At 35.4% G+C, this 12,528-nt stretch overlaps 1 protein-coding gene across 2 annotated transcripts in view; it reads right to left on the bottom strand.

Annotated features, from left to right (window-relative positions):
- Positions 1 to 5,617: 5,617 nt before the first annotated feature.
- The window catches only part of LOC124180879 (serine/threonine-protein phosphatase 2A 56 kDa regulatory subunit epsilon isoform), a 116,173-nt gene continuing 109,262 nt past the window's right edge, over positions 5,618 to 12,528 (bottom strand). For both annotated transcript variants that reach the window (XM_046566788.1, XM_046566787.1), the window contains exons 8-10: positions 9,540 to 9,769; positions 9,234 to 9,379; positions 5,618 to 6,910 (exon numbers count right to left, since the gene is read on the bottom strand). In XM_046566788.1, coding sequence (XP_046422744.1) covers positions 9,238 to 9,379; positions 9,540 to 9,769 — 372 coding nt within the window. In that variant the 3' untranslated portion in view covers positions 5,618 to 6,910; positions 9,234 to 9,237. The remainder of the gene's footprint in view (positions 6,911 to 9,233; positions 9,380 to 9,539; positions 9,770 to 12,528) is intronic.

The raw sequence follows: 12,528 nt of genomic DNA, 5'->3' as shown, positions 1-12,528 counted from the left end.
GCACGAGCACAAAGACCAGCTATACTAGGAATCCGACCCCGAGCGAGGGTTTTAAAGCTAGTATATTTTTAAACGTCCATGACAAATTTTAACTACTTCGCAATTTTCTTCTTTATTTTGGACAATTTGCTTGTACGAAGGAGTCAGAACGGAATGCAGTCAGTGTTTCGACGATACGATTGTAATTCTCGAGAAAGCTCCTTATCACTTTGACACATAAGACCATTGTGGACACAGTGGAATGATATTTGTAACAACTTCTGCCGCGTTCTCTTGATTTTGCAAACGGGCATGATACGATGCTTGCATAAATTGCTCTTCGCTTTGCGGATTCTAAAATGGCATTCGATAGTTCTCTAATCAATTGCTAAGGTATCACACAGCATATCACATTTCCCTGCTGCCTCCTGCTATACCACATCTAGCCCTAGTAGTATTCTAAGGTAAGTCAGCTTTCAGGTCACAAATGCAGACACAAAGTGTCTACTTCCACATTTGACTGCTGGTCTGACATCAGAATCTCCATTATTCGAAATCTTGCATAAGGCTGTTGTCAGATGGTAAAAAGTCGCTGTCAGATACGGTTCTATATTGACTCTATAGAAAGACTTTCCGCAGAGTCTTCTTAAGTTTTTGCAATTGAAGGCGAAGCTACTAGAAGTGAACGATTTGACCAATGGATAAACAGCGATTTTGGTTGTAGATCGCTTCATCTCTTTGTACGCCAGTGAGTCGTCCAAACATCGTCGAAGCCCCATCGAAACAATGTCCTCTTACATTATCCGTGCCCAGATTCAATGTTATAAACATAGTTTGAATTGTCTTGAATAACCTCGAAGCAGTAACGTCTGGAGGATTGAACATACCCAAGAACAGCTCCCGAATTTTCAGTGTTACTGGATCAACGTATCGTATGGTCAAATAAAACTGTTCCTTCCAAATAGGCTGGACTTAATTCTTGCATTAATTGGCGTTGAATGGAACGGGCCATTGTTTAAATGATCTCATTTTGTATGTCACAGCTAATCCACTTATCCCACTTCTGTAAGCACTGTTATAGACTGAATCCATATTATTGTTAATATCTTTAATTGTAAACAGGATTGTGGACGAAAAATAGAGACGACGGAGTACATGGAGTACGAACAGTGCAACGTAGAAAATTTTATTATAGTGTAACAATGTGACGAATGGCTGAATATAAAGGTTACTTAGCTAGCCTAATTAGGTATAGCCTAGTTAGGTGTTAATTTCAAGAACCACGATATCAGCACTGGCACGTCGAAGAACCGTTTGAAAAAGCTGAAAGAGATTCCCTTCGTCGCGTGCGTGGTCTCGAATTGCTTAACCTGACCGTGCAAGATAAGGTAGAGAATTTATAACGATTTGGATATAAATTTGTACATTTTTCTGCTGTTGTTCCAACTCTTTACTGAGAAGACTCAATGTTTGGAGCTTCCTTCTGTTAGAGGAGAAACTGACAGAAATTCACATGTTGGTTGCTCGCTTCATCAATAGTGAATTTACTTGTCCCTTTTATCCAATTGTTAAGCGGTGAGAACAGCCGGGCGCGCGAAGCCTCGAGCCCCCCACCACGCCGCCGCCCGGCTTCATTCCTCCGACTAACGCCGCTCGACGAACGTTGAGCAATTTTTTTTTACTAGATACAACGCACCTAGAGATCTGAAAAAATTCACGGCGATGCCTTGGGGTGTTGAGAGATAGCTGATTTTTTTCCCCCTCAACATTAATTACAACAACAATAAACAAAATAACACTTAAACACCGTTATCTCCGGTTCTAATCAAGATATTCATTTTTTTTTTTTAATTACTCGTAAAATGAAGGGCAAGTACAATCCATCATAATATTTACAATAATATGAATATTCTCGGAGATATCTCTATTTGTTTAAAAGCAAAAAATTTCAAGTCACCCAAAAATTGTGATTTTCGAGTATAAAAATTTTTTTTTTTTCATTTATAGAAAGTACTAGCAACGAACTGACTCCACGATTTTTTGGTAACCCGTGGGCCAATCACATAAGAAAGGGCAGACGATATACGGATTTTGGCTTGTCGCGGATTGTTGTTCAACTATATAACACAGCCAAAAAAGCCTTGCACGATAATTTTGAAGACACTTCATATTACCTGTACCATGAGTTTCAAGGCCGCACGTTGTTTATTCATCAATTTATAACAAGAAATGTGAATTTTTTTTTTCCACGGCATTTTGCATCTTGCAACTAAACAAATAGAGGAAATTGATCTCACGACAGCTTGTTTTATCGACAATGATAAGACGAACAACTTTTGTTTGAACAGTTTTCGTGTATGACCCGTAACAAAGACGTTATTTAACAAAATATGGGGTCTCAAAAGTTTAAACAATCGTTACGGACAAACCCGGACCTAACTTTTTGGGGCATAGGTGAAAATATGTTCGTCCGTCTCTAATGAACCTATAAAAAAATCGGCTAACCTACGTTATTCCAGAATAGAACTTAATTTTATTCTCCTGGACTATGACGACCGATATAAATTCGTGAGCGCGTCTACTGACTTATCAGCGAAAATCAGACACTAGTGCTGCCACGAGCTGATAGAGCGCGGCGATGACGAGAAACTATGATGTCGCGATATCCAACGACCTTCAATCACCAAACAGTGCATAAACCTTAAATTGACAACTACTGCAAATTAAACTCGGTAAACGATCGACTTTATTATTAGTCTGTAACACACATTACTTTTTCAACCAGCTTGCCTTTAATTTTAGTCATTCTACTGTTTTTTTTAATCAAACTAACCACATTTTTTTAATGATTTTCCGTACAACTCAATGCATGTCGTCACTGAACGACATTTTAATGTATATCGGATATAAATGAATCGTGCTCTACAACGATTCAGTGCAAATTAATTAATATGAGAACAATATCGATGAACGGACAAATTTGTGTTTGTTTACAGAGACGAATTGCCGAATCACTGTATCTTCTTACTATACTCGATATAAACACGCTATAACACAAAATAGGTAAATGCGAGTGCTTAGAGATGTATTTATTTACAAAAGACAATTTCATGGTCACTAAATCCTTATATTATGATGAATGTAAACATCCTATAGCACCAACTTTAATTTTTCACACACACCATCGATCATATCTGTTCTTCTGATGAAGCATTTTCTTTAAATAAAGAAGAAATCAAGGTTTTAAATCAAAATAAATGTTCACTGGTATTATATTGTGAGTTCTAAGAGTATAAGCTCTTTTTTTTTGTGAAAACGTAGTTTTTTACGTTGGCATAAAGTTAGGTATATATATATATATAAAGTATTATGTAAAAATACATTTTTTATACAATATTTATATTTATTTTTGTACTTTAAACATAACTTATTTCGAAAATAAATCCTTTTTTCAAATTAGTCAAAAAATTTGCATTAACAATAGCAAAAATAAAAAACATATCTAAGAATATTTTTAATTCTTCTTGGAAACTGTTTCTGAAGCATTCTAGAACGAAATCCAAAAATAAGACCTCTCTTGTCACCCTCAATTAAAGTTCGCTCAGGCACACCGTGTGACTTTCGGCTCGTCTTTAGCTCGTACTGTTATCATTATCATTGTCCTAAAACACTGACTTCACGGGAATGCCACATAAAGTATTATTAGAGAACTGACACTGCCTCCATGCAGTTTCATTGCACTTTATAAACACGATACTTACTCTACTAAGAGGAAAAACGTACATATATCATTCAAACAAATGTATATTGTCACCACCAACCTATTCTAATTGTGAGAGATAGTTCGTAGTTCGACCCCGTAGACCAAGGCAGCGTCACCAGTGGATTCTGCATGGATTCTGTCAGTGGCGCCATCCAGATACCTAAGCGTGAGGTGCAGGAGAGAAGGTTCGGACGGAGCAGCGAGGTGACACGAGTTTCCCCGTCCACTTTTTTATTTGAGAACTTATGCCATTCTATTACCACAGCAACAAAAATAAATGTTGAAGAGGTCCTTCTTATGTATGTATTTGAAATGTATTGAAAGAAAAGTGGTTAATAAATGTTAAATTTTAAATTGACTAGTAAGAGTGGCAGTACTGATTATAATAATAACAAATAATAGAAATTTGGTTGCTTTTGTATCACGAGAGTTCGCTGCATAAAATTGTATTACTAATAAACATGGGACAAAATTGAAAGATCTCTACTAACCTTTGGTTGCTTCTTCACCCAGTTCGTGTTTTGCAATAGGTTGTTGAATAAGGGTCCTGTACTAAAGCATTAAGTGTCACTCCGCTGGGACGGAGTCAGCTCCTGCCGGGCCATGGTAGCGTGAGGTTGTTTGCATTGTTCATATAATAAATAAAGTTCAGTGCGTACACAAAGGGGAGACGGTGGCAGAATGGGAAACCGGAGAAATCAAATTTTACCAATAAAATACGGTGAGTAAACGATTTTCAAATTATTTTGTATAACTCAACATGCGATTGATGTAGGAATTTAATAATAGTGAAATTTCGCGGGTATCCCTGGTCTTGCTCTAGCCTCCCCTATACATGTACATATATTAACTTTCAGCGAGTTTTATTTAAAGCCTTCGAGTTATCCTTATAACTTCGCATAACCTTTTGCGGAATCCTGCGCAAATTGCGCAGCGTAACAGTAGGCGGCGATAAATCAAACTATGGTGTAAGGAAACAATGTGCTCTAAACAGAGATGCGCAGTAACCAAGCCACGTGATCCCCACATGATGTCAGGGCAAAAATTCCGTTTCTGTTGTCGAAGTACAACACATCGTCTGTAACCAATTATTGAATATTTGAATATTATTCTCCCATCAAATAAGACTTGGTAGACGTACGAATGAATAGCTGATTTATAGCTTTTAAAAATACTGCTCAATGTGACGTCATGTGGGGGCACGTTCTAATTGGCCGAAGGAGAAGAGGTGCACAAGAGCACACCTTATTTTCTTTTACACCATGGATCAAACTGCTAGCAGCGACGCGAAATTCGAAAGTACGTAGATACGTACGAATATGGTTATAACGCCTCTAAATGAGTGATTCTGGCCTCACCTTGGTAACCAGATAGCTAATTGAAGGCAGTGGGAGAATGTCGATATTTTTATTTTTGATTTTGATAAAAATTTGAACGCAAAATAATTTGCTGCAATAAGATTGGTGGCTCCCCCATTTAAATCGTTGGCAGAGTTTTGCTCTCCTGTAACCCCACTACCGCCACGCATGATTCTTTGTTGATACTGCCCATTTTGGAATTAAAATGTACAGCAAAAAAAACGTATAATTATGACGAAATACAGATATTGAACGTGCCTGAATGTTGCCAAGTACGTAGTTGTTAGAACGATGGTTCAAGATCACTATTTAAAACAACAAGGTCCAGAGTTTACGATGTAGTACAGTTGCTGAGAGATCACAGCACAAGCAGGATAAAAAAAATGAGGCGAGCAACAATAGGGGCTTCAGAGAACGAAAAGAAAATAATAAAATAATACGAAGTGAGAAGCTAAAATGTTGCAATTAGTTTTAAGAAAGTCGTAAGGAAGTCTCAGCTACTTAATGAAAACGTAAGGAAGCTTCACTCATTTATTTCTGTCTATTTAATAATATTATCAATACTATTATTATTATCATCATTATTATTATGCAATGGTAAGAAATTTCTAAAAACGGTCCCATGAGCACACTCTCGCAGTAATCAGTGGGAGCACAGCTCCGAATAAACTTTATGTTTTGTATCTCTATTATTTATTATATTTTATAAGCAACCATGGATAGTTTGGTACAATTAAATTTTTGTTATTGTGTATTTGTCCCTCGCTTTCTTTATTCTTCATTTTTATTTAAAAAATAACATAGGTATACTTTTTTTTGTTTTCTCCACAATGAATTTCAGTAATAATTATTATTAATGTTACTTTATGCATCTGTATAACTCGAAAATTTTTTCACTCTTGAAAAAAGGGTTTGTTTGTCGAGTTGCGAACACGTTGTCAGCATAATAATGTTAGTGTTGATAGCACACAGGACTGAGCGTCACTTCATAACGAAAGTATTTATTTATGTACGTGTGTGAGTGTGAGACTTTTTATCATATCAATATTACTATACTTTTATAATATATATTGTATTATATATATATATATGTATGTATGTATATATACATATACATGTATACATGCATATATATATGTTTACCTAATTTATCATGTTTTGTTATATTTATCGTTATTATTTAACCGAATATATGATACATTTCAAACAACGCCCCTGCCGGCTGTCAAGAGATGACGATCAGAGTGTGGGGAGGAAAGGGATTTTGGCTTTCACGCTGTATTATGCACATCGCGCATCTGATAGAGACACACGTAATAGACATTGAATATTATGTATACACGAGCATGGATATAGAAATAATATAATATATTTATAAGCCTCATCCTTTCATATTCCCACCCCGATCATTTCCTCCCACCAAGCGCAGCTATCCTTAATTAAGAAGGGACCAACATCCTTGCATTATGTGCTGACACAGATTACACCATAAAACTTAGATCATTGCCGTCAAAATTATTAAAAATTAATATACACAACAAAACCATTAGAAATCATTATCAACCTCTCATTATGGCGTATGAGGAAATAGTATTGTAACTGCTTCTGCTGTCACCCTTTCCTGCCGACGCCTTTATGGCGTAACTCAAGAAAGGAATAATATTACGTTAAAAATGTCATCATGGGACATCTTTGTATTCACTAACAATAATGTGTGTTTTTTTTTCATTTTCTCATTTTTTTTGTATTATATGGACAATCGACGTAAACTAAGGACTAACAGATGGGCAGCGTAGTACTGAGTTTCCACCTATAAAACAAAAATTAGATCTTGTATTAAAATTTTCATTTATTTGCAGGGTGAAAATAAAATTGAAAAATCTGTGTTCGGTTATTAAATGGTGAAAAAGTAAAATATCTATTCTTGGAAACTTTGAAAGATGAAACCCAGTAACAAACTTCATGGGAAAAAAAATCCCAACTTGGGTGTAAATTAGTACCCTCAACTTTTTTCTAATGGGAATTTAGGATTATCTATGGAGTGGGGGGGCAAATTCACACCAAAGTTATGAGTTTGTTTCCGTGAGAAAATAGTTACAAAACTTCAATCAATTCTGGAACATTTTTTAAATCAGTAATAGAACTCAATAATTATATGTTCGCCAGTACCCATTTCTACTTTCGCATTACTCAAGTATTGCAAATATCATCAAAATTAATATCACTTTTAAGATATTGAAGGCTAAGACGAATATTTATATGATTAAAGAATATCTACGTGAATGGAAAACAGTTTTGCATGGAGTTCTCTTCCTAGTGAAACTTACAAGACTTGGTATCTTTTTTACTGTTGTTTAATAATTTTGCTCTCATTTTTCTGCCATCAAATGTGAGATAGTTTCTGGGGAATGACAACGAATTTTCTGATTATTCCCAAGGTTTGAACCAGTATAACATTTCAGCTAGATTCTGCAACTAGAATCTTGAAGATAAATAAATGTTTCATGGATTAAAATTCCTGATCTTCTACTCCAAAATTTAATAACCTTCTAAGCTCTCATTAAGCTTGTAATTTTTCAATTATCCATTCAGTTTAGGATGTGACAGTAGTGAAGAGATAAGTGTAATATATCTTGAAATACTAGTGCTACCGTTACATTTTTAGTGTTAAGTACTTTATTCGAGAGCAGGATTTTCTTGACGCAAGAAATTTACAATTTGCTCTGCGACACAATTAATTGTTTGGACTCAGAGCTTCAGGTACTGTTACAATTCAGGTCCTACCTGATGAATTGTGGTACAGGTTCAGAGCTGAATGTGAAAGCTGAGGCACATGCTATACTGAGTGCAATATGTTTTAATTAAAACTCCTCTAGTGCAGCTCTGAAAAACTCATATCATCGGAGAGTGAGAATGTAACAATGTTTCAAAGCAGACAATTTTTTTCATTTATACACGAACAATCATTGTTTGAAGCGAAAAAATTTTATATAAATGTGATATTAACTAAGATAATATTTCCAATTTTTTTAATAGTTAAGCCTGTATTCTTGAACTTTTATATCGAGTATATTTGAGTAATATGTGTTTAAATACTGAGCATAAATGACTAAAAACAAAGAAAGATCAGCAAATATATGATACTATGAAGGAATAGCATGCATATTAGGGTACCGCAATAAAAAAAAACCTCAATTTTTTTTTTCTCGAATTCCCAATTCATGAAAACGTAGTTCATAATATAGTATTGAACCGCATGAACGGAAAATGTGTTGTGATTGTTTTAAGCATTGCCACATCTAGATTTCGTATTCGCCAACTGGTTAACACATAAGATATTCAATTCCGACGTTTGAATGGAGATAATAATTTCTCTATACAATAAACGGAAGATTGTATGGTAGCGTTTAACAACTTGTTTAGTTTTCGTCATACCAGTGCATCATAAAACATATTTTGTCGTACCGATTTTTCGGAAGATGAAAAACTACGTCTCATTATATGTTGAATATCTCGGAGATTGTACAGCCTATAATTTTCCGCGACACACAGATTTGAAGAAAACTAAATAAGTTTTCAAACGCTACCGTACAAACTTCTGTCAATTGTATAGAGAAATTATAATGAATAGAATTGATTTCTTGGATTTGAAGGTTAAAAGGAACTAAACGTAATGAATTTGTTCACGTTTCGGCATGGGCCCTTCTCAAAATAAAATTTGTTTAATAATCTGTCCAAGCAGCGACACTGATCGACCTGCCATGTCGGATCTGCCATTCAGAATGTTGGAAATATGATGTTAGATTTGAATTCAGCGACCTTAAAAACCATAAGGTACTTACTTTTGTAAAAATCGACCTATTTTGTCGAATTTGCGTCCGCTATATTAGAGCCGCCATTTTGAATTTTGGAAATCTGAATTCAGATCTGAAATAAGCGACGTCGAAATCAATCCTATTTATTATACTAAGGTCATGAATTCAACTCTATAGAAATTATAATCTCCATCTAACTGTTAGAATTGGATTTCTCAATGCGGCACCAATTGAAAAAATTGCACAGCGTTATTCTTTTACGAGATTTAATATTATGTTATGAACTATGGTTTCCTGAAGTGTAAATATGTTACTCACCGACTCAAGGCCGGGCTCGTGTGACAGGTGCGGTTGTAGTAGGAACTGGTGTGCTAGAGGGGCCTGTGATAGCTGCACGTCGTTCCATTTCTAACTCGTTTAACCTTTTCCATAATTCATCTCTCTCTTTCTCTCTCTTTTTCTCTCTGCAGACAGAAGACCATCAATTAATAAGATTAGCAGGGTATTGATTTAAAAAAAAAAAAACCAAAATAACTGTGTGTCAGTTGATAACAATTTGCAGTAGGTTTAAAAATACAAAGCGTCAAGCGTTTGGTTGTCATATATAAGAAAGGAAGAGCTTACTTTTGTCTTTCAGACTTATAACTGGCTGTGAGATCGTCAAAAAGCTTGCTGTTCATCTCCATAAAAGTTTTAAGGACGTTGTAGACGAGGGCCACAATTGTTTGGTTCCAGTGTTCTTTGCTGATTCTATATAGGGCAGGGAACATGATTCCCATTATCACGTGGTTATTTTCTTCAATTAGCGACATAATGTACTCGTTATTCCAAAAGTACAGCGCCCTCTCTGCGACCTGTATAAATTCAGAACAGTATTCCATATTAAGACACAACATTATTCTTAACTGAGGAATCCTATTTCTAAGTGTATACACCAGCTGCTTGTGGATGATAGAGTGTTTGAAAAATTTTGGGACAAGGTTGCAGTTAGCGAAAGATGTAAGCATATCAAGTGATAAATTTCGTTTTCTTTTTTCACGTGTTGCAGCTACAAAATACTATTTTGTGACATCTGAGTGGAAAGTTCGAATTTCGGAACCTATGGAGCATACATGAAGTACACTATTCTCGAACAGCAAGTAAATAAAAAATATATGCATGCTCATGAAACTTTCGCTCGCAAGAATGTTAAAAAATACTGCTTGTGGTACACGTGGCTAGGGTGATGTCTGATTTCTCTAATTACTGCACTCGTTTAGACATCCTCTACTTTCCACACTCGTCACACAATATACTATATTGCAGATTTATACAGTTTTCCTTTTTTCGATTTTGATGATATTTAACAAAAGTACCTTTTTATTCATTTACCAAAAAAATGTATTCAAGAGTACCAAACGACGTGATCGAAATTTTTCATATATTACTTGGTTCAAACACGAGTTGTTGAGACTTTTTGGACGCATACCGCGCATTTTCGTGGATGTGCATCATAAGGTCCACTCTGAGCAACTCCGCTGTTCATTTGTTAGTGTGTGACTGATACGAAACTCGGAGCTGCTCATAGTCGACTTGTATTCTGAATTACCTATCATTAGGGATACCCTGGTGCATATCCATGAAAACACAGGGTATAGATTGCTGATTACTAATAGAATTTATCAAGTGATAAACAAACCTTGTGTTACAGGCTTCAAGAAACAGGTAAATATATTTAAGCACTTTTCTTTACCTCTCTTTCAAAACTTCTGAAGTCTGGCATGGTTGAAATTACAAGGAAAAAAAAAATGTAAATAATTTGGCTAACCTCAATGTGTAAGCCTTTGAACTTCCTATTAGGATTCATTTCGAGCTCAGGAAAAAATTTTTGAACGGAATGGTTTTTCCAATTTGATGATTCAAATAATTTGAAAACTGTTGAACTCATTAAATCTAAAATCTAGTCAGGTCTGTGTGAACAACTTGATGCTCTTCATTTCCAATTTTTTCATTACATTCTAAAATTTACCTCATTCGAAATGAAGCAAGTAAACGGGGCTTTAACAATGAGCATCAAAATCGGAGTTTGGAGCACCTAGTTAACATTTAATTATCGTGTAATTGCTTTTCCGAATTAGTCACCCCTAGTGTGGATTCGCTCCATGACAGCATCAGCAACCCCACAAGAGGGAGAAAACATCGTTAATGACGAGTATCGAATTCGGGGTTTGGGGGTCCATGGCGCATATAATTAGCATTTAATTACTGTGTAGTTACTTTATCGAAATCACCCACCCTCGGTAGATTGTTCTATGTGGCGTTGCTATCTCGTATCAAGCTGGTGTTTTTCGAAAAACACGGAGCGAAAAATTCGGCATTGCAGCATTTAAGTAGCATCTAATTAGCACTCAATCATTTCATATAGTGAACTTCAAATTTTTAATGTAGCGGTACTGGGTTAATAGAGGTGTTGAGAAGAGCGACATCGATTCCGACTCAAAAACTTGCAAAAAAATGAGAGAACACATCTAGATAATGTTGCAACAAATCATGAGATATTCATAGATCAATTCTCTAAAACCTTTTCACTTCCCAAAACGGAACGACGATGAAATCTACTAGGAAATAGCAATTAATACCAACCGCAGAAGCTACACACAAGAGTGCGAGACTACGGAACAGGACTTGAATTTCAGGAGGTTTGATACTAAAATGAAAAAGTTACACGAACGTGATTCTTTTTTCAATTGATAGCATTTGATGAAAAATAATTATGTGAAAATTTCAATCACATTGATCATGCCGTTTTCGAGTAAATAACAGTTAAATTTACATAGGTCCTTACTGGAAAAGTAGTAAAATTGCAGTCAAATACGTATACTTTTTGGAATAAAGTTACATATACAGGATGAACATTGATGTAGACAAATTGGATTTTCTAAACCCCTACATCAAAGAAAAATAGGCACTCACAGTTGTATTCTTTAAATAAATAAATCTAAATAAAGCAAAAGATGCATTATTTCAACCCAACCCAAGCGACGCGGCAACATTGTATCCATCGACACCATATGTAGAATAAAAATATAAATATAAATAAGAGTGCACTGTTGCCGCATCTTGCGCCTAATTTGAATACATGTTCAAATTAATTATTTTCATAGAAATTAATTAAAAAAACACTCGAGGCAAAAAGACCGTTGCCTCCTTATTGCACACAATTCTTTTTGTAACAACTGTAATGGGAAGTTCGACTCGAGAAAATTGTAAACGTGGTAGGTCAACTCAACGTAGACGCATTTCTGCAACACAGTGGCGCGGTCGTAGTCAAAAGTCATAACGTCAGATGGCGCTAGTTGCACCGGTTTAGCTTTGAAAACTGTTATGAAAATACAATTTCCGAACAGTTGTGTGATATTGCCTAACAGTTTCTAAATTGTGGGGAATCTGGTACTTCGCGAATCCGCCACAATGCGCGAAGTCGAACTGGCATTTATTTTATATTAGCAACATCAACAATTCACACGATAATTAATTTACATTTACTTTTTTTACTGTAGCAAAAGAAATCGAAAACATTTTTTGCATTTTTTGTATACGCTTCACAATGACGGATCTTAAGAAACTTGGTGGG

The sequence above is a fragment of the Neodiprion fabricii genome, chromosome 4 (assembly GCF_021155785.1).
Source record: "Neodiprion fabricii isolate iyNeoFabr1 chromosome 4, iyNeoFabr1.1, whole genome shotgun sequence".
Taxonomy (NCBI): Eukaryota; Metazoa; Arthropoda; class Insecta; order Hymenoptera; family Diprionidae; genus Neodiprion; species Neodiprion fabricii.
Note: the sequence above shows the minus strand (reverse complement) of the source record. Positions and strands in the feature narration are given on the sequence as shown.